At 43.0% G+C, this 26596-nt stretch overlaps 1 protein-coding gene and 1 long non-coding RNA gene across 3 annotated transcripts in view; one reads left to right on the forward strand and one right to left on the reverse strand.

Moving 5' to 3' along the window:
• Positions 1–11662, reverse strand: part of DNTT (DNA nucleotidylexotransferase) — a 36061-nt gene extending 24399 nt beyond the window's left edge. For both annotated transcript variants that reach the window (XM_033187378.1, XM_033187370.1), the window contains exon 1: positions 11292–11662. In XM_033187378.1, the coding sequence (XP_033043269.1) occupies positions 11292–11494 (203 nt within the window). In that variant the 5' untranslated portion in view covers positions 11495–11662. The remainder of the gene's footprint in view (positions 1–11291) is intronic.
• On the forward strand, positions 9106–25365 carry LOC117069312. The gene is made up of 3 exons (XR_004431499.1): positions 9106–9400; positions 17510–17685; positions 24706–25365. It is a non-coding gene; the product is annotated as an uncharacterized LOC117069312 (long non-coding RNA).
• Positions 25366–26596: the final 1231 nt, after the last annotated feature.

Consider the following 26596-nt stretch of genomic DNA (forward strand, 5'->3'; position numbering starts at 1 on the left):
TTAAATGACACACCTAACAGGCAGAACTTAGGGTTCTCCTGGAAGAAAAGGGTCAGGGGCCAGAAGGACAGGGAGGAGAATGGCCTGGGTTGGAGTGGAGAGTTTATATTGGGAAGTAATTGTAGATGCAGCTGAATTGGTAGGGACAACTACATTCTAGAGGGTCTTAGAAGCCTGTTGAGGTTTGATCTTATTTTCTGGGGTTGTGGAGCCAGTGAAGGTTTTTGTGAGCAGAACGTTGATGGCACTACAGTGTTATTTTAAAAGATGAGTCTGGTACATAACAGTGATTTGGAGGGGAGCATAATGGGGTAGGAAGGGTTGGGGAGCTACTTAGGAAGATGAAACGATAGTGTAAGTGTGAGATGATTTTAACCCAGTCTGGCACAGGAAGGCAGAGGAGAAATATGGTGGACATCTGCATCAGCTTACCTATGAAAAATGAAGTCGGGGAGGGAGTTAAATAGTACTCCAGCATATTCATCACAGTAAGGTAATGGCACTTTTGGTAGACATCGAGATTTAGGAAGTTGCGTCTCTTTGGGGGAACGGGTGGAGCAGTGGAATTGAGGTTTATTTCAGGCATGCTGCATTTGAAGGACAGCAGGAGATCCAAATTAAAATATCTGGTTGACAGTTGGGATCTGAGGTTGGTGCTCAGAGAGAGGTGGGGGCTGGGGTCAGAGCTGAGACCATCTGGATGGCAGGATGTGCAGCAGGCCCAAGCAGAAATAAGTCGTGGCAAAGCAATGCTCTACAAGAATTAAAGGAAGATGGATAACTGCTTCCCTATTCTAGATCCACATTGTTCCAAAATTTATGTATAATAAAATTCCTGAAGGATTCTTTGGATCAAGGATTAGTAGGAATTGTTATTCCATCTATATTTCTGCCCTTTGGAGGAAAACATTATTATTATATTCTTATACTTATGATATATTCTTATTTATTATAATAGTATTACAATAAATAGAGTTTTGCCTAACCCTAGAGGGAGAAGTGTATGCTAAAGAGGACCCCTCACCACCTACGCTCTTACCACTCCCCCTACTGCCTCTTCTTCTGGGATTCTCCGAAACAGTGTGGAAATGTCCGTGCTCACATTGTTGGGTGAGAACCATATGCATTTCTTAATTAATACAAGCAAATTTGCGGATGACAGGCTGTACATCATATGAAGGAAGACTCTGATTGAAACTCCCAATTCCTGTTCATTAAGAACTAGCAAACCAAACAAAACAGCAACAATAATCTTAAGCCTACACAAAAACCAAAAAGTCGGGCCAGGTGTGGTGGCTCATGCCTGTAATCCCAGCACTTTGGGAGGCCAAGGCGGGTGAATCACGAGGTCAGGAGATCGAGACCATGCTGGCTAACACAGTGAAACCCTGTCTCTACTAAAAATATAAAAAATTAGCCGGGTGTGCTGGAACACATCTGTAGTCCCAGCTACTTGGAAGGCTGAGGCAGAAGAATCACTTGAACCCGAGAGGCAGAGGTTGCAGTGAGCTGAGATCATGCCACTGCACTCTAGCCTGGGTGACAGAGTGAAACTCTGTCTCAGAAAAAAAAAAAAAAAAAAAAAATTGGAAGAGATAAACTTGGAGACGTTAAAAATTTCTTCCAGCGAATAATTAGTTGATGGAGCAGGGATTTGATCTTATAGCTGTTGTCATCAAAGTCTGTGTGTTTGTCCATCCATTACTTTGTGTTATTTGGAAAAGGAGGGAGCTGCTCACTTCCTCCTGTTGCAGAGGGACAACATCTGGATGAGTATCATAATAACAAGAAAACTGATTTCCTCCCAAGGGCAGAAATACAGATGGAATAGCACCTCTCATATAACACCAGTAAATGTATTGCCTTGCTGCTGCCACATAGAATTTATGTTTTGCTATTTTATGTACAATATTATATGGACTAAACTAGACTACAGGACATGTAGCACTGCCCCAGAAAATCTGAAAGAACAGCTGCCATAACCACACATCAAGACGGAGCAGCCACAGGGAAGCTGTCAGGCTCTCTGGGCTCTGGGTTTTCCCTAAACCTCCGAGGGAGTTGGATGTGTCAAGGGAGAGCCCTGGACTCATCGTCCAAATTCTGGCCTCTCATCATCCACTCCTACACCCCTGCTCCATCGCCACCATCTCTTCACCTAGGATTCCTTTGGACACAGCCCTGCCTCTGATGGGGACATTCGAAAGCTGGGGGGTACAGAGGGGAGGGGGCTCAAGGCACTATTAAGTAACCAACAATAAATACTGGCATATAAAGAGAATCAGACTAGAAAGAAATACTCCCCTATTAGCAAAGATAATGGTAATGACATACACACGTGCAGATATTCCTATTTAATCCTCACAACAGCCTTGCACAGTAGGCAATATAATCACAGAGGAGAAAACCAAGCCTGGGGGAGCTCACATGAAGCCGGGGTTCAAACCCAGGTGTGCCTGACTCAAGCAGCCTCTTAACGTTCTGCTAGACTGTGGTTAGATGCCTGAGGGGCACTTTGTTTGCTTGTTTGAAATGCTTTTCTGTATTTTCTCATTTTCTGTAATGAATTATCTATGGTCACTTTTCTACTTGGGGGAAAATATACATGAATGTCATTTTCAAGGACAAATAAATCTGTGATTGGGGCTGAAGTTGTTTCTACCTTGCCCATAGAGACCTTGGTTTCCTTCTTATCATAAAAGGTGACAGAAACCCTCAGGTAGCCAATCTCAACCTCAGAGATCCCAAGGTTCTGCTGAGACGGCTATTCCTGAAATATCAGTGAATTCAATCTTCTCCTAATTCTTTGGCCACGACCAATTGTTAATGCATTGGACTGAGTTTGGGAGGTCTTGAACCAATTATAGCAATTCTGAGGGAACTGGGATTGGTCCCTCAGCCTCCTACAGGGAAGGAGATTCAGGGTCTCCTCCTTCAACTAGCGCTTGACTGTCAGGTGCCCAGCTTGGTCCTTGGTGTCCCTGAGGGCAGAGACAGTGGCATGGTCTCTGGGTTATCCCTGGAGCCCAGCACATGGCCAGGTTTGTAGTAATGGTAAAAAGATGATGGTAGACTGGATAAATGAATGAATTAATTAATAGCTCTAAAGGAATGTCTCTCAAACTCTAGTGTCTATGAGAGACATCCAGGAAGCTAGGTTAAAATCAGATTACTGAGTCCCGTTACCAGACTTCAGAATCCCTGGGGAATTGCACCTGGGGCCCAGGAATATGCATTTTGACAAGCTCCATTGGTGATTCTGATATAGTCAGTCTGTTTTCGTTATCTACTGTTGCATAACCAATGATCCCAAAATATAAGGGCTTAAAAAGGCAACTATTTTATTATATCTCACAATTTTGTGGGTCAGGACTTCAGGCAGGCTTGGCTGGGTGATCCCTCTGTCCTGTATTGTTCTGCTGAGGTGCTGATGTTCCCTGTGGTTCCACATTCTGCAACCTTGGTGAGGATGGCTGGAAAGCTGGGTTCAGTGCAACTAGGGACTGGGGATCCAAGCAACTTTATGTGGTCTAAGACGAGGCTCCAATGTCTTATATGAGGCTCTGGGGTCCCAGAGCTTGTGTTCCAGGGAAAGTCACGCAGTGTCACTTCCACTGTACCTTACTGGTTGAATCAGTCACCAGCCCTCTCAGATGCAAAGGACAGGGAAATCGCCCCTCTCTCTCCACGGGAGGACCTATGTTTTAAAACCAACCCACAATTCTACTTTGAGAAACACCACTGTAGAGAAAGATCTTTTCTATTGAACTGCCAGAGCCTTGATTTGATTCCCACTTGAGCCTTTGGCCTCAATGACAGCAAGGTTTTGTTTTCCAACATGGTACTTGTTTCTCTGCAGAGACATGACATCATTTTAGGAGGTACACAACTGAATATTTAAAAGGTCTACGTGTTCATTTATATCTATATTTTAAATTATGCATCTCAGATCATAGTTTTTATAGATATTATTCCTTAGAAAAAGGCTAATTTTATTTTAAATGAGTCAGTTTAGGAACAATGAAAAGAAACACACTGGCCAGGTGTGGTGGCTTATGCCTGTAATCCCAGCACTCTGGGAGGCCCAACTGAGTGGATCACTGGAGGTCAAGAGTTCAAGACCAACCTGGCTAACATGGTGAAACCCCGTATCTACTAAAAATACAAAAATTAACTGGGTGTGGTGGCGCGCACCTGTAATCCTAGCTACTCGGGAGGCTGAGGCACGAGAATCGCTTGAACCCAGGAGGTGGAGGTTGTAGTGGGCTGAGATCGCGCCATTGCACTCCAGCCTGAGTGACAGAGCAAGGCACTGTATCCCCCCCAAAAAAACAAAGAAACGAAACAGATTACGTATATATTATAATAATAGATGTGGTAAAAGATATTACAAGAATCGTGACTGTGGCACTCAGATGTCTGAAAAGCCCTGGGTTATGGAATTGACTCACAGACTTCAGTTCTGCATTTTTTTCCTCAGGTAACAATTTTTCTGTTCTCCCTGTCTTTCTTTTCCTAGTTAGTCCTGCCTTTCACGAAGCATAATTAGAAAAACCCTCCATGAGGAAAGTGGCAGCTATTTTTGTTTGCCTAGGCATAGACTCCTTCCCACCCTCTGTCTGACTTTCTGGATCCTCATGGATGGTCACCTGCTGTTTTCTTTCCAGGGAGAGGTCATTCCTGATTCTTCCCAAAGTAGGACTTACTTTGTAAACAATGACTTAAATAGTCATTTACAGTTAAACTGAACTGTTTACAGTTTAAAAACCCTTCTACCAATTTCACTTAGCAACTAATCTGTTTCAGGATCCTTGGAACAGAAAGATCAGGCAGTTATGTTTGGTTTTATCGCAAACTCTTACTAGCACCACAAAGGACAGGATTCTGTTTCCAGTCCTGCTGTACTTATGACTGAGACAATCTTGCCTTGATTTTTTTTGATCCACCTTAAATGGGATTAAGAAAATTTTTATTAATTTAAAGCCGCAAATTTTGAAATACAAAGTCATTTGGATTGGAGCAAGACTAAAGTTTACATCCCATGTTCATGCTCTTGAAGTTATAAAAATAAAATATTTATTATGTTGCTGATTACAAAAGTAATACTCATGCATTGCAGAAAAAAATTTCATTACAAAAATTACTCTTGGTAAACACAAGTTCCTTGGGCTGGTTTTATATTAACCAGATAAATCATTCTCTGAGCAAATATTTCTTGAGGCCTCCTATTTGAAAGAAAATTGTCTAAGTCTGTAGATGAAGTCTACACGTGGCCTCGTGGAGTCAGAGAGGGGTAATTGGATGAGATTAAGAGCTTTTGCTCATCAAAAGGGAAAGCTGGGAGCCCACCCTAGGCAGTGACTCCCACCAGCATTCTAGGGAGGAAGTGTCAGGCCTTGAGCCCAAGCTAAGCCATCATATTCCCTGTGACCTGCATGTACACATCCAGAGGGCCTGAAGCAACTGAAGATCCACAAAAGAAGTGAAAATAGCCTCAAATGATGACATTCCACCACTGTGATTTGTTCCTGCCCTATCCTAACTGATCAATTGACTTTGTGACAACACACCCTCGCCACTCTTAAGAAGATACTTTTTAATATTCTCCCCCACCATTAAGAAGGTACTTTGTAATATTCTCCCCACCCTCGAGAATGTACTTTGTAAGAAGATCTACCCTCTGCCCACAAAAAATTGCTCCTAACCCCACCGCCTATCCCAAACCTATAAGAACTAATGATAATCTCACCACCCTTTGCTGACTCCTTTTTCGGACTCAGCCCGCTTGCACCCTGGTGAAATAAACAGCCTTGTTGCTCACACAAAGCCTGTTGGTGGTGTCTTTGCACGGACATGCATGACAGGAAGGCTTCTCTCTGGGGGCTTTCAGGAGTCTAAGGTCTTGGAAGCAGAGAGGTAAAGGGAGAAGGCACTCAAGGTAGTGGGGAAAGAGCGAGAAAAACTGTAAAGAAAACCAGATAAGCGGTGTTTGGATTCTGGACCTGGAAGAGGCCTGGGGAGTGGCCAGTTCAACTTTTATTTTCTAGAGCAGGTAACTGACCTCCTTCAACTGGTGTTCTGCTTATTTTGCAAACAATGACTTTGAATATTTTGATTTCAGATACCATAAATTTGAAGTGTAGAATAGAACATTGCTAAAGACAAACAAAGCTGGGTACTAGTTAAAGTGGGAAGGATGGTTTTGTCCAGTCATAATGATGGCAATAGGAAAGAGGCTCCAGTGTGAAGTGAATTCAACTTTATGGGAACAAAAGGCATGAGACTTTTAAAAAACTGGGGTGTGCTGCTAGGGGAAAGCCCTGAGGGGTAGTAGGGGTGTTGGTCCCTGTGACTAGGCCATCTGGGTTTGTTAATTGGAGCTTATCTGGAGGAGAAGCAAACTTTTGTGGTGTAAATTAGAGCATGGTCCTCTGAAGTTAGGCCCTCACCCTCCCACAGAATCTGGAACTCGGAGTTGTCTCCTTGAAGAGTTACTTTTCTCAGATCCTTGGAAGACAGTTCTGGATGGTTAGAAGATTTACATCTCAAAGGGACAGGGAAAGGATTTATCATTGCAACTTTCTAAGTAACTGCTTTAAGAGAGGGTTCACGGGGCCAGCTGCCTATTGCCAGGGTTTGACTGGAATAAACAGGACGTTCTCCTGGCAGTGATGAACTTTCTCAGGCAGGCATTTTAAAGGGGGCCATCCTGGGGACATGGATAACTGCTAGAAGCCATGCTACAGTTTGGTCAAGGAGAGAGTCTTTACCAACATTGAGGTGGAAAAAAATCATGCATTTTACTACCATGAGATTGACAAGGACTTTTAGAGGCAATGGTTTTGGGATAATGAGTGAGACAGAATCCACGTGTCAAACATTATATAGTGTCTGGATGGAAAGTGCAAGCAGCCAGTTTAGATAAAACTAGACCAAAATAATACTAGAAGACTAAAAGTAAAAAAATGAGCAGGCAAATGCTAGTTTTTTTTTCTAAAGAAAACTCGTTCAAACTTGGAATATGCTATGCTACTTTTCTAATTCCAGGTGGCAACAAAGGTACAATTCCTGACTTTCCTGTCTGACTGTAAGCTGCTTGTTTGCAGGACTCATGCCTTCCACTATTTTGTGTCTCCACAACCTGACAAATATTGCACAGAGTGGGCACTAACAAAGCCCTTTATTGGTGATGACATGATGCTGCATCTTGCTTTCATTGAAGACAATGCCTTCCAGTGGCACCCTTGTAGATAAACTATGGAAGTCTAGGAAAGATGACAGTATCCTCTGGTCATGTCAAGCTGCTTGAATAATGGAACTTGGCAAGTGTTAAACTGCTAGGGAGATGCAAAGATGGAGAACCAACCTTCCTGGCCGTGCATTTTCTTCCTCAACACCAATGATTTGGGTCAAGACACAGAGGGCTTAACTAATGTGTTTATGGAGGAGGATTGGTGACAGAATGAAATTTTAAAATAGCTCTATGTATTGGAACCCAGGATGAAATAAAGTGACAAGTAGTAGGTTCTGATCCTTCTCGAGCTCGACCTGGGTGACAAGTTGCTCTAAAATTTAGGAAGTTAGCCATGGAATAAAATTCAGTATTCTTTTAATAAATATGCAAAAATACCTCAAGAGTTTTAATACTTTCCCTGATCTACGTTTTAAAACCAGCTTCCTATGGCACACTGAATGGCACGTATTTTGCAATATAGCATAAATGTTAGCGAAATCCCACCCAAATATGTTGCATGCATGTTGGAGAATGAAATAGCTCCTGACAGTGCAACACTTTGAGGTACACCATTTCTAATTTGTGTGTTCAGGCCCAGGTAAAGCAGGAATCAGGTTTTTCCTCTAATTTAATCCTCCTGGCAGCAAAAGAATGTGTTAGGAGCAATGAAATTGTTGCCTATCAGCTGAAAAAACAGATTTCTTTGTTATTTTTATTTTTAAAATACATGCTTATTGTAGCCTGGGCATGCTGGCTCACACCTGTAATCCTTTGGGAGGCCAAGGCAGGAGGATCACTTGAGCCAGGAGTCCGAGACTAGCCTGGGCAACATGGTGGAACCCCATCTCTACAAAAATTAGCCGGGCACAGTGGCCTGCGTCTGTAGTCCCAGCTACTTGGGAGGCTGTGGTGGGAGGATCCCTTGAGTCTGGGAGATGGAGGTTGCAGTGAGCCGAGATGGCATCACTGCACTCCAGCCTGGGTGACAAAACAAGACCTTGTCTCAAAAAAATACATATATGTATATATATACACTTATATATACATAGTTTTTATATATGTATATGTGAACATATATATATATATATATATGCTTATTGTAAAAAATATATTGGAGGCCAGGCACAGTGCTCCTGTAATCCCAGCATTTTGGGAGGCCAAGGCGGGAGGATCACGAGGTCAAGAGACCGAGACTATCCTGGCCAACATGGTGAAACCCCATCTCTACTAAAAATAAAAAAAATTATCTGGGCATAGTGATGCACGCCTGTAGTCCCAGCTGTTCGGGAGGCTTAGGCAGGAGAATTGCTTGAACCTTGGGAGGTGGAGGTTGCAGTGAGCTGAGATCGCACCACTGTACTCCAGCCTGGGAGACAGCGAGACTCCGTATCAAAAAAATAAATAAATATATTGGAAAACACAGAAAATAAAAACAGCCATAATCTCTCCCTACTAACCCCCACCCCCAAAAAACCACTTATAACATGTTGATGGGTTTCCTTCCTGTCTTTGTTCTATTTGTTTATATCATTTGACCTAGTTCATATTGTGGAGGGAGAGCCCGTTCCTTAGGGTTTTGCTGTAAAGGTCAATGGATCCAGCAATTCACAAGAAAATAATGACACTTTACATCTGTCTAACTGTTTTAGTTTATCAAAGCACATTGACATGCATTATCTCATTTGGTGATCACATCAGACAGGCCATTTATCAGGATACTAAGATCAATGGGAAGAGAGGGGACCGTGCCCCATACCCCATGGCTGGGGAGGCTCAGAGCCAGGATTTGAGGTTTCTAAATTTCTTATCTAGAGATTTTTACCCTACAATAATTTTTATTTTTCTATCCAATTAAAGTCTATATATCTATGTACAGAAATTCCGTTTGAGACCTAGAACTTCTACTTCCTGTGGTTTATTTTTGCGCCATAGAGCACATTTGTATGTAATGTGTCTTCTGAGCTACCAGCCTGGGAACTTTGCCATCATCAAATGCACAGCAGCAGTTTGCTCACCATGCACCAGTTAGCTTCCTCTGGCTCCTGAGCAGCTGGGCTTGGTCTCTGGCAGCAGGCATCTGGGGCATGTAGCTGCCTCTTCAGCTGTCCTGCCAACAGAAGAAACTTACCTCCCATCATCTTCCTGAGTGCCTGCCTCAGCTGCCATGTATGTATTCATTGCTGTGTCTATAATAAATCAGTGGGTCCTTGCTGGAAGCTTGGACGTTTCAATGGAGAGCTTTCCAGTAAGTGGCACTTCTGGCTCTTTCCTTCCTGCCTAACCCTTGCCAAATTTCTTTACCATGAAAAGCAGTTCCATATTTGCAAAGGCTTTTAATTTCTTTTTTAAAAAATCTATTTGTGGCCAGACATGGTGGCTCATGCCTGTAATCCCAGCACTTTGGGAGGCCAAGGCGGGCAGATCACGAAGCCAGGAGATAGAGACCATCCCGGTCAACATAGTGAAACCCTGCCTCTACTAAAAACACAAAAATTAGCCAGGTGTGGTGGCACGTGCCTGTAGTCTCAGCTACTCGGGAGGCTGAGGCAGAAGAATTACTTGCACCTGGGAGGCGGAGGTTGCAGTGAGCCGAGATTGTGCCACTGCACTCCAGCCCGGGCAACACAGCGAGACTCCGTCTCAAAAAAAAAAAAAAAAAGAAATCTTTTTTTTGGCTTCTTTACCTATATAATCTTCCTGTCTTCTCCAACTCTAACCTTCTATGTAAGTCCGTAAGATTAGGCAGCCTTAACAGTTAGATGAAATGTAGGATTTCTTGGAACAGATGTTAGAAAATGAGATTCAGAGTGGCTGTAGGAGGTTAAAAAGAGGCAGCAAGAGAGAAAAGGAGACCTTGCAAAGAGAGAAATCAGGCGGAAGAAAGGCCATGGGAAACTCAGGAATTTCTGAATGGGGCATTTTAGCAAAAAATGAATGAAAAGTCAATATCATATGAATCATGGTGCTGTGAACGTGAATATATCTAAAAATTGACTTTTGAAATATGTCTCCTCAACACTTGGAAGCTGACATTTCTTCTTCATGACATGGTTGTCAGTTTTATTTTCAAATATCAAAGACTATTTTTACAATAAAAATGTCTTTTCATATAAAATTTTTATAGTTTTTCTGAAAATTTGTGGTCAATTTATTCCCTGCACAGTCAAATCAGTCAATTGCATAAACCATTACTCCTTCATTGCAAGCCCCTTAACAGTTTAATCCAGAACCATCACTTATGTAAAGGTTACAATACCATTTGTTTCTGGATTTTGTTTTGTTTTCTCTTCATCTATTTGAGACCCGTGAAAAGTTTATACAGCAGTTAGAAAAACAACAAGAATAATTGCTGTTCAAAGTGAGTGGATTAGTGAGTGAACCAATCTATGTGGTCCAAATGCTTCCATTACCTCCTTGCCTGAGCTCTGATTACATCTAACTCAGTGTGGTGTCTGTCACCCCTGGACAGAGCTGTCTTAACAGTGAATACATCTTTACCCAGCATCTCTCTTTCTAAGAACCCCACTAGGACCGCTCTTTGGAAAAACGTGATCAAGGCCACATCTGGGTGCCTGTGGTAAGCTGGCTAGTCATCCTAGCCCACCACAGATGCTAGTTGCCTCAGCACGCCCAGATGTATAGGTAAGAGCCAAGCAACCAAATCATACTTTCTGCATCAAAGTAGCCAAAACTTTTTTTATTGAACTCAGTGATACTTTGTTCAATTTGGTCAAGAATAAAATTGAGTAGTTCAGCATTACATTTACCAATTAGTGTTCTGCTTATCATCCCTAAATAATGCATCTCACAGGAGTGAAGAGCAAAAAATAAAAAATTTATCTCATCTTTTGGTGTCAACTAGTTTCAATATAATTGTATTCAGTCCCCACTTATCTCGTTTTCCTTAACTAGTTGTTCTTTGATTTCAAATCTGCTATTCTCCCAGTGGGAAGATCGCCTCTTCCACATGTGGAAGAAAAAACAGGTTCCTTGGGTTCCCAAGAAGTTATTCACAAAGCCCCTGCCTATTTACAAAGCAAGATCGATGCTGTCCTACCTGAGCTCATTTTCAACCCTGAACCCTTTCCTGCGGGCCAGCTCCATGAGGAACGCTCTGCGACTGGTTCCCATTTTCTTCTCCAAAATGAAGACGACCAAATCTTGAAATTTGATGTCTTGAGGAGAGGAGGCCATCAAGGCGCCCGTCTGCCGGGGTCTCTTCTTCCGAGGGCTCAAGTGGGATGCTCGTGGTGGATCCATGGGAAGAGGCTGCTGCTGCCTCTGGCTGGCCCATCAGGTGGTGTCTCCAGAAGGGAAGGAGACTGCCACCCTCCTACATGAAGGGTTTTGATGTCATCTCAGCAGCAGACTCTGAAGCCAGGGCAGGGCTTCACGGGTGCTGCCCTGGCAACAGCTTCCTGCCAAAGTATGATGGGGAATTTTTATCTCTGTTCAGTTCATTTGTCCAATATGGAGATCATAATGAAGACAGTCAATTAACCTTTGTTTTCATACGCACAATCTCATTAGCTCCTCAGAGTAACCTTGTGAGGAAGGTAGGGAAGCATGGTTTGCATGTTATTTGTTTCTAAATGTACTGAGGCCCCTCTGTGGTCTTTATTTATTGATCCCTTTTAAACCTCCCAACTCACTTGCATTCTCCTCCTTTTGTAGACAATCATGACACTGTACTAGATGTCTGTAATTTGCATGGGTGTTCTATTCTGCTTGTGGTTGTTTTGATTTTACATAAATGACATTGTTACATTTCTCATTCTGCCAATCACCTTTTTATTTCACTAGGAACTATGTTTTCCAGGTCTGTGTTCTAATTGCTCTGTTGCTTCTAACTGCTCCATAGTATTTCATGGTGGGCATTTACCACCTGTTCACTTACATAGGTACATTTTATAAACAAGAGAACCAAGGCTCAATCATTCAAGATCACAGAATAAGGGGCCAAACCAGATCTTGAATTCAGTTCTTTGGATTGCAAATGCTGTATACGTTTATTAGTTTTTTTAAGTGGATTAAGTTTGTCCAGAGTGTAGTCTGTTATAAACCCTAAAATAGGTCTTCTTCAGTGGGATGGTATGACTTTTAGATCAGAATCACTGCCATAAGGAGACATTTCATAACTTTATGTGCAAAATTAAATTTGTCTTTCATTAACACACGCTATAGATCTCATTTCCTGAGCATCTGCTACATGGCCAAGGTAAGCACCTACCAGCCTTAGCTGACTGGATCCTCACAATACCACTGTCAGGTGGTCCTACCTTTCTCATTTGGCTAAACAATTTGCCCAGGGTCACAGAGCTACTGAATTGTCACAACTGAGAAATGCTTGAGCTAGGATTTGGACTCAGATCTGTCTGATTTTAAAAGACACACTCTTAACCACCAAGGAGCCTTCCTCTGTACTTGTCTTCTCCAACACTCTTTGTCCCTCTTTTTTTTTTTTTTTTTTTGAGATGGAGTTTCACTCTTGTTGCCCAGGATAGAGTGCAGTCGCACAATCTCGGCTCACTGCAACCTTCGCCTCCTGGGTTCAAGCGATCCTCTTACTTCAGCCTCCTGAATAGCTGGGATTACAGGTGCATGCCACCACGCCTGGCTAATTTTTGTATTTTTAGTAGAGATGGGGTTTCACCATGTTGGTCAGGCTGGTCTCGAACTCCTGACCTCAGGTGATCATCCCACTTCGGCCTCCCAAAGTGCTGGGATTACAGGTGTGAGCCACCATGCCTGGCTGTCTGTGCCATGTTATTTGAGACTTTTGCTATCTCCAAAAGCACATGAGCACCTCACAACCCTGCTAGGGGAAGAGTGACGTGACAGCTGCCTTAAGTCATGGGCAAAGCACTCTGTGTTGCTCAAGAAAGCAAAATCGAAAATCTTCAGGTGGAACTTGTAGAGTAATAGATTCCAGTTCTCCTCAAGTAAGAACTGTTTAGTCACTCAGCTGTCTAAAAATATACAGAGAGCAGCTTTATACAGTTGTATGTTACATGTCATGAAAAGTATTCAAACAGGTGCTGGATAACTGTTTATTGAGCTGTAACAGAAGGGAATTCAGACATCTGGTAAGGGCCTATAATACAGCTCTGAAATTCCCAGATACTATGACTGTTTGCTAGAGATCAACTGGGAGATGAGAGTCCATTTTGATCCTCACTATTAGGTGTTTGGTTACTGAAGAGCTGAATGCTTCATGTTAGAATGCAGTCGTAGCTGCCAAATGGTGCTGCAGCAGGGAGTATGTAAATCATTCTAGCAAGAATCTGGGGTTGTTGTGTTTGTTTCCAAGGTATAGCCACCTAATGGTAATGGTGCGCCACCTAAGCAGTAAAGAGAATGTGGAGGTAGTACTGAGATGTGGCTAACAGCTCAGGCTTCGTCAGGCTGCCCATAAAAATTCTGTCTCTATTGCTTTGAAGCTTCAAAACAAGTTGCTTAACTTCTTTAAGCCTCAGCTTTACCTCCTCTGTAAAATGAGGACTGAGATAGCCCACATAACCTGCTGGGCAGAGTGCATGACACAAAGGTAGCCCTTTCAATAAATGTCAGTTCATAGTAATTTATGTTTTGTTTTCAGAGACATTCCAGTTCAATCTGAAATCAGATATATATGTTTTGTAAAACTATTAAATCATCCAATGTCATATTTAATTTGCTTTGAGTCACTGGTATTGAAAAGATTACCAACAAAAATTTCAAATGTACCGATGCCTGTCTGGTTATCAGGCTGTCATCTCTCGGCTGCAAATCTACCTTTTTTTGTGGTGGATTCCATGAGGTTGAGGCCAGGACTTAGCAAATTCTCTTTCTCATTTGCCAGCTGACTTTATGTCAGGCTCTGCCAATGGCGATACCAGAGGGAGACTAAAAGTCTGGATAAGAGGAAAGAGATGACCTTTTTTGTTTGCTTGCTGCTACTGTCAGGGTCTTCACAGTAATGGTTCTCTACTCGGACAGCAGTGATTGGTTCGAGTCTTTAGCTTTTTTCTTTTTCTTTTTGTCTTTTCTGCACAACCAGACCCAGCCTTACTGTACCCTTCAGAGGTATCAATACGAGCTAAGCGATATCTGAAAGGTCCCAGCTCGGCAGAGGTTTCCCTATGAACGTCTATGGCACCAGGGGCGACAAGCAGCACTTCCTCGTTAAAGATCTGTGTTCCAGCTCCATGGGAGCCCTGCTCCAAACTTCCAGTGTTCAACAAACCCGGTTCCATCCCTTTTCCAGTGTTCAACAATCCCGGTTCCATCCCTTTTCCAGTGTTCAACAATCCCGGCTCCATCCCTTTTCCAGTGTTCAACAGTCCCGGTCCCATCCCTTTTCCAGTGTTCGACAGTCCCGGTCCCATCCCTTTTCCAGTGCCCATCCCTTTTCCAGTGTTCGACAGTCCCGGCTCCATCCCTTTTCCAGTGTTGGACAGTCCCGGCTCCATCCCTTTTCCAGTGTTCGACAGTCCCGGTCCCATCCCTTTTCCAGTGTTCGACAGTCCCGGTCCCATCCCTTTTCCAGTGTTCGACAGTCCCGGTCCCATCCCTTTTCCAGTGTTCGACAGTCCCGGTCCCATCCCTTTTCCAGTGTTCGACAGTCCCGGTTCCATCCCTTTTCCAGTGTTCGACAGTCCCGGTTCCATCCCTTTTCCAGTGTTCGACAGTCCCGGTCCCATCCCTTTTCCAGTGTTCCACAATCCCGGTTCCATCCCTTTTCCAGTGTTCAGCAATCCCAGTCCCATCCCTTTTCCAGTGTTCAGCAATCCCGGTCCCATCCCTTTTCCAGTGTTCAGCAATCCTGGTCCCATCCCTTTTCCAGTGTTCAACAATCCCGGCTCCATCCCTTTTCCAGTGTTCAACAATCCCGGCTCCATCCCTTTGTTGCTCTAGCCCAGTGGTGTACTGTGCTTCTTGCAGTTTCTTTCTCTGAGTTACCTCAATGTCCTCTTTTTGCTTTTTCAGCCATTAATGTAGTGAAACCAATCCCTGTGGTGAAGGGAGGTGTGAAATAAGGTCTGAGAACACAGATGTCTCATTGCCTTTTCAGGAACTCAGTTAAATCGTGCTCATGAAGTGCCTCGAACATAATAAAACACTATACAGAGTTCCCTTATCCTCTTTGGCATTGCTGCCAATAGCAGGAATTGATTTCTTCCTACTATACAACAATTTTCCGAAGCTCTTTGCATCAGATGTTGAGCACTCTCCTTGATCTACTAGATTGGTCAGTAATCTCCAAATCTCAGTGTCTTAAGAAAAGTTTATTTGCTTATGCTACTTGGTGGAGAATTCTGCTCCATTCAAGACTCAGGCTGATGGAGGTTTCACATTTGTGTACCTGTACCACCTGAGCTATGAGCCCATCTCAGTCACCATGGCAGGGAGGAGAGCACTGAGATGAGGATGTCTTGCATCAGCAATTAAAAGCTTTGTCTCAGAAATGAGAGACATTCTTGCTGGTCATAGCCCACAGGCCAGAACTAGTCACGCAGTCCCACCTAACTGCAGCAGGGCTTGGAAATGCAAGGGAGCACATGGGATTTGGAAGGAAGTATTCCTACTCTTGCCACACCCAGGATTACATGATGTGCTGGTTGATGGTTGTGGAGACTCCCAGTTAAAGGGTTGTTACTACATCTGCACTAAGCCTGGGGCAGAGAGCAGGGAGGCCCCAGAGCCCTGCACTTCCTGGAGAAGAACCTTCAAAAGGAGGACCACAGTGTGCAGTGGTCAGGCCATTCTGGGGCCTTTCTACAATTCCAAGCTATTAGTGTGGATCTGTGGACAAGAAGGTGTGGTCCTTCTGAAACATCTCCATACCATCCATTCCTCCTTTTGAGCAGCATCTAGAGTGAAAAATCCTTAATACAGCATCAAAGGGCTATCCTAAGTGTGAGTCAGGTGCCTTTCCTGATTCCACAGTCTTCTGTGCCTCTCTGCCCATGAAAGCATGTGCCATCCTGTGTTGTAATGATTTAATCCTTTGTGTACACCCCACGCTGAACTATAAGTCTTGCTGTATTCACAGCTGAATCCCCAGCACCATAGTACAGTACCTGGTAAGTTAGGCTGACTAGTAAGTGTTTGAAGAACAAATTCAAATTCAAATGTAGTTGATTTTATTTATTTATTTATTTATGTATTTATTTATTTTTGAGATGGAGTCTCACTCTTTCGCCCAGGCTGAAGTGGCATGATCTTCGCTCACTGCAACCTCCAACCCCCAGGTTCAAGTGATTCTCCTGCCTCAGCCTCCTGAGTAGCTGGGATTACAGGTCCACACCACCACACCCGACTAATTTTTGTATTTTTAGTAGAGACGGGGTTACTCCATGTTGGCGAGGCTGGTCTCGAACTCCCAACCTCAGGTGATCCACCTGCCTTGACCTCCCAAAGTGCTAGAATTACAAACATGAGCCACTGCATCTGGCCGTTGATATTGTTATTAAGCTTTTACACTGCTTGGGCAACTGTGATATAAATCTTCTGCCACAACCACCTTTCTCCATCCTAAACATTCCCAATTAAATGTCCCTTCAATATGAGCAAGTAGAATACAGGTGTTAAGGAACCAGACGACCTGAAATCAAAACCCAGACATTTATGAGCTGTGTGACCTTGGGCAAGTTACCAAACCTTTCTGTGCTTCATTTCTCTTATCTCTGCAACGGAGGTTAGAATGATTTCTATCTTACAGGTGCCTATGAGGACTAAAGCACTTCAAAGAGCACTGGCATGCAAGTTCCCACAACTGTCCATTGCTATTGTAATAGCCCAGGTTTCTCCTTGTTCCCCCTTCCCTTCCCTGTGTTCCCATATACTTTGTAGGTAACCCTGTCACAGTCCTTCCCAATGGCCTTTTGCTTTCCCTAGACTCTTCCAAAAGTGGTGCCAGGCCCGCTTAGGAACAGCTGACACAGGAGGATCACTTGAGCCCAGTAGGTCGAGGCTGCGGAGAGCCCTGTTCATGACACCGAACTCCAGCCTGGGTAACAGAGTGAGACCCTGTCTCAAAAAAGAAAATAAAACAAGACAAAAAAATAAAACGGACCTAGGACTCCAATGAGACCAGAGGGGTGTCCTGCAATGATTCATGGGAACACTGGTCCCATGAAGTGTTCCAGGCAAAACAAAAATTCTGTAGTGAATTAAGTATAGGGAAACCAGAGAAACTCTATACAATGTGTGTTAGAACATTAAAGGTTTGTAATAAACTGTGTTCACCCATTATATTCTCAGCGTGCTTACCTTTTGTTTGTTTGTTTTTAGAACACCTACAGCACCCTTCTCAACACAACTGGAAGTATTGGTGCCTAAGGAGCTGTACAAGCCTGAACCTCCTGCTACTTGCCAGATGTGTGAGCTTGAGCCATTCCCTTACCCCGTGGGGGGATCACAGCCTCCAACATGTAAAATAGCAGTCATAGTGCCAACTTCTTCACAATGTAAGTGATGAATAAGATAGCATGACAACTGCCTGCCTGGTCCACATGGGAGCTGGGCCACTGTTCTGTCCTCCCCTCCACGCTGCCAACACCATGATGCTGGCAGATGTGACCAATGCTCCTGCCTGTTCGGGTGATGATGGCTATGAGGAAACAAAGAACACAGCAGCTCACTGGCCTCCGTGCTGATGCTCCCAGGTAGCCGCTGCTCCTCTTAGTTTGGGATTGTTTTTAAATTTTTTCCATTTTGGGTAATATTTAGTCTCCACATGATCATTCTTACAGATCTTTATTGAGTACAAGTGTATGGGGCAAGAAACAATGGGGAGGATTTTAGGTTTTCTATGGTTCAGTGGAGAAGCAGTCCTCTCCCCATCAGCAAACATTATTTTTATCCTTAGGAGTCCTGTTGTTATTCTCTGTGCACAGTGGAGGAAGTCAGTTTGAGAGAGAAAACTTCTGTTTCCGGCACTTTTATTTTCTTTTATATCAAATATCTTGTATCATCTATTCATTTCAAGGTGTAGATCTGGGACCTGTGCCATCCTCAAATGTGCGGGCAGGGTTTTGTTTTGGTTTGGTTTTTCACCGAGCACCAGCTTCCTCTGTTGCCTGAACAGCTGTGTTTGGTTCTTGGCAGCAAGTGTCTTCTGGAGCTTAGAACTGCCTTGCCAGGAACATGTGTAGGGTGTCTTGAATGAAAAATAAAGCTTGGAAAATTTGTTTCTTGCCATTAAGAAGCATTCGGTAGCTATACATGTTGGGTGTCTAACAAGAACAAGAAATTTTAGTTATAACAGGGGTTCACCTTCATCTACAAGGTAAGAAGTGATAGTTAGAACAATGGAATTGATGTACAACAGCAGCTTATTTGTGACTTCTAGTCTTTATTCCAAAATGTGTATTAAACTTAGCTGTATACAAAATTATGGGTGACAGCATGAATATCAGGCATGGAGGGGAGAAAGTACAGGGATTTGCTTCAAGGACAAATTTGAATAGGAGAGTTGAGATTTTATTTGCAAAGAGTTAGGAGCTGTCGAAGGTGTTTAAGCAAACACTGAAGGTGACCAAAATGGTGCCTTAGGGAAATTAATCAGGCAATAATGAATGGGGTGAATTGATGAGGGAGAAAGAAGGGAAGCAATCAGGAGACAATTACAATAAGATGTGACTTGGGGCCACTGGAGAGAATGAGAACAGAGCCTGGGCGAGATGATAGACCTTGTGCTGTGGATCAGTGGTTGGGGCCATGGCTCCTGGGTATCTGGGGGTAAAATCCTCTAGTCCTGCCAATATCCCATAACTTCCAAATCTTTATCTCTAGCCCATTTCTCTCTCTTGAGCACCAGACCCATTTATATTCCACTGAAAAATATTATTCAAAATCGCTAAAACAGAACTACTCATTATCACTCCCCAAACTGCTCCTTCTCTTCTCTCACCACATCCTTTTAATTCTTGTTCTTGACTGATATTGTCTCTAAGGTAAGCAGTTAAACACATCTTTCTCTCCTGGGGCTTATGAACTGAGTGCGAAACAAGCATGGGTCTGTTGGTAGTGGGGTGCATGTGAATGTTTAGCAGCCGGCTCGCAAAGTTCCAGAATATTTGACCATGGGTTCTTGTGAACTGGCATCAGCTGACTCCAGCACACCACTGTGACCAGAGTCACAAGATCAGCTTTATTACTGGTAAACTGGAGAATCTGGCTTGATGCTTTAGCTCCAACCTTCCAGACATATATAAATGAATTGAGAAGTTTATGATACAATAATATTATCAAACATACGGGTAGTGATAGTCATCTCTAAAGACGTTAGGCTTTGTGAAGTGCTTTACCATTTATCCTCACATTCCTCAGAAGGCCCTGGAAGATGTTTAACTTGTCCCCTTACACTCATCTGCTGGAGGAATTCAGAGGAGGGCGGGAAAAGGTGGCAGGAAGGGCACTCACAGGGGAGGGAGCCTGTCACGGGCCAGGAGGGCTGGAAGGATTTGAGCAGATGGGGGAAACGGAGAGAAGCCAGGTTTGGAGCAGACCTCACAGACCGCCCAGAGCCTGAGTTGGCACTGAGAAGTCATGGGAGCTTCCGAGCAGGACAGTGGCAGGCCTGAGGCAGGGCCACAGAGGGGCAGCCCTGCAGTGATGTGTATGTATCACGGTCCAGAACGGGACTCCTTAAAGGTACAGAGATCTGAAGCTGCTACTCCAGCTGGGTCACTATTGCAAATGGCCAGAAGAGAACCGTGGAAGCCTCAACTGGTACCATTCATTCATTCAACTCATATTGACTACGTGCCTACTATATGCCAGGCACTTCTAGGCATTAGTAATACAGAGTGAATACAACAATCCCTGCTTCATGAGATTTACATACTTGTCTGTTACTGGAAGGAAACAAACAATAAATAAAATTATTCAAGAATCTCAAGCAGGCCAGATGGTGATAAATGCTGTAGAGAGAAATAAAGGGGACAGGGCATGCCAGGATCGGGTTGGGGTGGCAGTCTAAGATTATCCAATTAGGCTTAATTGAGGAGGTGACATTTTAGCAAAGATCTGAAAGAAACTAATGATGGTAGTGATGGAAACAGGCATAAATGTGCCAGACCAAGGAGGCAGATCATAAAGAAATCATTTTAAAAGGAGAGAGGATGGGCACATCAAAGTCTCAGAAATCACACCTAAAAAACTTATCCATGTAACCAAACACCACTTGTTCCCCAAAAACTACTGGAAAAAAAAAGTCTACCTTAAAAAAAAAAATTGAGGCCAGGCTCATGCCTGTAATCCCAGCATTTTGGGAGGTTGAGGCTGGAGAATCATTTGAGACCAGGAGCTCAAGACCAACCTGGGCAACAAAGCAGGACCCTGTCTCTACAAAAATACAAGTAAAAAAATTAGTTGAGTGTGGTGGTGCAGGAGGATTGCTTGAACCCAGGAGGTTGAGGCTATAGTGAGCCATGACTGTGCCACGACTGTGCCACTGCACTCCAGCCTGGGCAACAGAGCCAGATCCTATTTCATAAATAAATAAATAAAGAGAGAGACAGAGAGAATCTCACAATTATTTAGGCAGTGAACTGGAAAACAATAGTTTTGGGTTATAAAACCAAAATTGTAAAATAGAATTAAACCAAACTTGAAATGTGTTTGACCTTTATGGTTTGAAAAGAGTCAGTTAAATATTTCAGTTATTGTTTACTGGATCTTATGGAGGGCATTTTATGCTATAGTAGTATTTGTAGTGTTTATAACACTAGGGGATTGAGACAGTCTTATCAGAGTGAAACGAATAGCAAATAGAGACTGATCATAACAATATGCTTCAGATTCCCCAGTTACTCCCAGTGCCTTAGTAATGTACCTTTTTTACATCGTGCTATAAACATTTATCCTTGGCCCAGGCACGGTGGCTCATGCCTGCAATCCCAGCCCTTTGGGAGGCCGAGGAAGGAGAATTAGTTGAGGTCAGGAGTTTGAGACCAGCCTGGCCAAGATGATGAAACCCTGTCTCTACTAAAAATACAAAAATTAGCTGAGCATGGTGGCACACAACTATAATCCCAGCTACTCAGGAGGCTGAGGCAGGAGAATCACTTGAACCCAGGAGGCGGAGTTGCACTGAGCCAAGATCACACTGCTGTACTCCAGCCTGAGCAACAGAGCAAGACTCCATCTTGTAACTGGTTTCTCTGGATGGAAGAGGAATGGTGTTCACAGTCTATAATTTGGGCCTGTCATCTATGTACAAAGACATGTGCCAAGTCCTCTAAGGCATACGAAGAAGGTTACAAAGAATAGAATAAAGAACAAAGAATAAAAAACAAAACGACAACAACAAAAAAAACACATTTATCCTCAAGGTCACAGATCCCCCGCTGTAGTGGATGCTGTGGTGAGCTGCCCAGAGCCCTCTTCAGGAGGGAGGCACCATTCCTTCCGCCACTGACAATGGCAGAGCTGATGGCTTAGTGTTAGGAGGTGATAGCTCACTGACAAAGACAGACACCTGCCTAAGGACAGGCCCCTCCACTTATTGGTTAACAATCGGGGGAAGATTACAAAGGCCAGGTCATCTCGTTTCAAGGGGTGACAACTCTGAAAGACCAGCCTAACTCTAGAGCATCTTATTAGATTGGCTGAGATCTGTACTGTAACCAAATCGTGGTTCAACTCTTTCTCTGCCCAATCTACTCCTTCATGCCCCCATAGGTGATGATCCCAAGGGCATCCCCAATAGACTTCCGCACACAAATTCCCATCTCAGGTCTGGTTTCCTGGGAACTCACCCTAAGAACACATTGTTGATACTTACCCTATTTTAGTTACCTTCTGCCCCTGACCGCCTTCCTTTATATACACAAGTATGGCTTGTCTTCCCATTTAGAGTGTAACCTTCTTTGTATGCCTTAGAGGGCTTAGCACATGTCTTTGTACATAGAGGACAGGCCCAAATCATAGGCTGTGAACACCATTCCTCTTCCATCCAGAGAGACCAGTGACAATTCTGTCAATGATACACCCTTAATGCATAGAAGGGGAGAGCTCAGACCCACAAGTATTTGTGCCAAACCATTTATCGAAAGCTGGTTTTGCTGGGGATGCAGCCAAAACCCTCTTTTATTCTTTGCCAGGAAGTGAAAGTCTTTCATCACCACCTGGGAGGAAAAAGGGGTTCAACGGCCCAGCAGAAACAATGTCACATTGTGAATTTGGTACCAAACTCAGCTCTCAATGCAATGAATTTGAGACATTTATTTTAAACATGTGTTTTTCAGTCAGAATAATTTGATGGGAGTAGGGGGAAGTGGGGACTCACTTTCAACATAGTAATCTTTTTTATAAAGGTCTGTGAGTAATTGTTTACCTTTTAAAAATAACAGAAAATCTCATATTCAATATTTTTAAGTTGTGGGGGTAATAGTTTATAATTAGGTGCCAAATGGTGTGATTATATTTAACCAAAATGTTTTAACTTGGTGAAAAAGGGCCTAGCTCCTTTCCAAAGCTTTCTGAGAGAGCAGGTTACTTAGTCTCAGAGGAAGTAAACCTATGTACTACTAGTAAATCTCAGCTCTGTTAGAAAGGGCAGAAGAGTGTCCAACAGCAAAAACATCTACTGGAGGAAGAGGTTTGCCTCAGACAACTTAGGAGAAGGGCACAGGGAGAGAAGGGGAAGAGTGCCAGGAAAATCCAAGAGGAGGCTGGCAGCTCTTACAGGAAAACTAGGTAAATTCCACACATTAGAGTCTCCCAGATCAGCAGGGTGTCTTAGTCACTTTGGGATGCTATAACAAAATTACCATAGAAATGTATTTCTCTCCATTCTAAAGTCTGGGAAATCCAATATCAAGGTGCCAGCTCATAAGTTTCCTGGTGAGGGCTCTCGCTCTGGTTATGCAGATGGTCACCTTCTTGCTGTATCCTCACATGGTGGAGAAAGAGATCATCTCTCTTGTGTTTCTTCCTTTCAGGGCACTAATCCCATTCAGGAGGGCTCCACACTCATGTCCTAATTACTCCCAAAGGCATAACTCCAAATACTCCTAATCTCACATGGGGGATTACGGCAACAACATGTGAATTTGTGGATGAAACAAACATTCAGTCCAGAGCAATGGATACAAAGCAAAAACAAACAAAAAACCAGTTTGCCTGTTACATGAATACATTGTTACATACATGTTTGTTCTCTACATAGAACTTTGGTTCACAACCCTGGCTACACAATAAACTACCTGAGTTTTTAAAATATCAGTAACCAGGCTCCACTGCACACTAATAGAATCTGAATCCCAAAGGGTGCGGGTGGGGGTGGGGGTGAGTATCCATGTGTTTTACAAACTCCATAGTTATCCTCCTGTGCCACCAACCTTGAAAAACCAGTGGTTTAGAATATTTGTTGAGTACGGCTGAGACGGATAACTCCACTTGTCCTCCTGCATGTAAAGCTAAAAAGATAGAAAGGCATAGACTCTTTCCCTACTCTCTATTGATATTTGGGTTTGCTAAATGAAATAACTACTTTTAATTGGTGGGTCATTTTCCTCTATAGTCTAGACAACTCAAACTTGCACCACTAAGCCCTTGCCAGGTGGCAGAAAGCAGGACATTGGAAGGTATTGCCTTCCCATTAAGTACCAGCTCCACTTCACCAGCCAACCTACGAGACAGTGTTCCACAATGCCACAAGGACAAATAGCCACATGCTTCTCCCATATCCCGGGTACCATCTTGAAGGGAGGAGACAGAACTTTGAAAGATATTACATTTCCTGGAGTTATCCAAGCAGAGAAAACTGAGTTACCTGATGGGACAGTTAAAATTATTGAATTGGACTGAAATGGCAAGATGGAACTAAGCTTTAGTTCTTTTCCCACATCCCAGCAAGAAGAAAGAAAATCAGCTCTTCTATAGACAAAATAACAAAGCTCACATTTTCTCTGTACACATAAGGAAAGGTAAGGGATTTTGGACCCTGAAACACGAGCTTATGAATATACACATGCATCTATCCATTTGCATGTGCATATGTGGATATGCACATCCACCCACTGTAGACCAAGGCAGAGAAAACTAGCACTTAGGGAGTGCAGCCAACAGTGGGCCACACCTGGCATGTTCTGGGATTCTGGTGGCAGAGAAGGAATGCCGGCTTCTTGGGAGCAAATCCTGACATACACGTGTGGGAAATGTTGCAAAATGAAACTCGCTGCGCGCTGTTGACAAGACAATTTTTCTGGGAACTAGTGCAGCCATTCAGTGAGCTGGCCAGACACAGCAGAGTTCATTTCAGATGTTTCTATTGTCCCAGACATGGGAGTTCTACTTGTCACCATTTGGTGTCAGCGTTTTCTATCCTAAAAGGCCTCTGGGTTATAAAGCAAAGGCCCTGTTGGAGAAAGTCTGGAGTATTTTATTGTGAATAAATAACTTTATTTCAGAAGACTTTAATATTCCTTTTAGCCTTCACTGCTTTCTTTTTTGCTTTGTAATTGTTTTTCTTTTTGCAGAAAAAAGGCAGCATTCTCTTCATCTGCAAAGGCGAACATCAGAATTACACCTTTCATTCATTGACCAACAAATCTTGAGGACCAGCATCTTGTAACGCAGGTCCCTCCTTCTACAGAGCTTTTCGGATTCTAGAGGGCAGCATGCACAGGGCAGAGGCAGCTGTTGGAGGCAGCAGTTCTGTAGAAAGAAAGGCTAACCCTGGCTTTGAGCCTGGTTTTACCACTTAGCAGCTATATGGCTGTGGGCAATAAACCTCTCTGAGCTGCAGTCTCTTCACACATAAGACATACATAATAAACACTTTTCTTCCAGTTTTATCATGAAAATTAAAGATGTTGAGGGATGCATAGGCAGAGCACAGAGGATGTTTAGGGCAGTGAAGCTACTCTGTATGACACCTATAATGGTCATTATATGTTTACCCAAACCCGTAGAGTGTACAACACCAAAAGCGAACCCTCCTGCGTAAACTACGGACTTTGGGTGACAATGATGTATCGGTGTAGGTTCATCGATTGTAACAAATGTACCACTCTGGTGGGGGTGTTGAGAATAGAGGAGGCTATGCATTTGTGAGGGCACGAGGTGTATGAGATATCTCTTTACCTCTGCTCAATTTTGCTGTGAACCTAAAACTGCTCTAAAAAATAAATGTTTTAAAAAATGGAAGGTGTTACAATGGTATGTTTCTTGCAGAACTATTCACAATAGGAAAGATATGAAATCAACCTAAGTGTTCATCAATGGATGATTGGATAAAGAAAATGTGATATATATAATATATACAATGGAATACTACTCAGCCATGAAAAAAGAATGAAATTATGTCTCTTGCTGCAACATGGATGGAACTGGAAGCCATTATCTTAAATGAATAACTCAGAAACAGAAAGTCAGATACTGCATGTTCTCACTTATATGTGGGAGCTGAATCATGTGTACACATGGACCTAAAGAGTGGAATAATAGACATTGGAGACTAGGAGGGGTGTGGGACAGAGGGGGAGATATTATAAAATTACTGAATGAGTACAATGTGTACTATTCAGGTAATGGCTACACTAAAAGCTTGGACTTTTTATAACTATGCATTAGACCCATGTAACAAAACAACACTTATACTCCCTAAGTCTATAAAAAATTTAAATATTAAAAATGGAAAATATTACTTGCATTCATAGGTACAAATTAAATAGCTGTTTAATGTGTAGGTAGGGGCTGCTCTGGTTGTGTAGTCTTCCAGCTCTGGGCTGTGCCAATAGCATGGGGTTTGGAGTCAAATCCAAGTTCCATCAGTTACACTTAATGGCACTTTGATGACAGATAATTTGCCTAAATCCTCTATATGTGCATTTAAATTTGTATAGCTATTGCCAATCTGCAAATTGCTCTCTATTGACAATATGCCAGTTTGCACTCAGATTACACACCGGAGAGGTGATGGGCCCGTTGTCTCACGTTCATCACACACGGTGTACTGTCAAGCTTTGGGATGTTTGCAAATACGAAATGTAGAAGAAGCTATCCCAATGGAGTTTTCATTTGCTTTTTCTTCAATATGAGTGAGGTTGTGCATCTTTTTGTCTGTTTAAGGTCCATGTGTATTTCTATAAATCATCCTTTCTGTCTTTTGCATATTTTTTATTGGGTGTGTGGTGTTTCCTTATTGATTTGTGTGATTTGTTTATATATGACAAAATTAGTCTTCTTCCTGTGTGTAGGTTTCAAATACTTCCCCCAATCTGATTTCTGACTTCTGACTTGGTTAATGGTGGTGGCTTTTAAACGTGCAGATTTTTTAAGTGTAGTCAAATATATCAATCTTATTCTTTATGGCTTCTCCGTTTGTGTCATACTTAGCCCTTTCCCACTCAGAGATTCTAAACCCTA

The sequence above is a fragment of the Trachypithecus francoisi genome, unplaced genomic scaffold, assembly GCF_009764315.1.
Source record: "Trachypithecus francoisi isolate TF-2019V2 unplaced genomic scaffold, Tfra_2.0 Contig01579, whole genome shotgun sequence".
Classification (NCBI taxonomy): Eukaryota; Metazoa; Chordata; class Mammalia; order Primates; family Cercopithecidae; genus Trachypithecus; species Trachypithecus francoisi.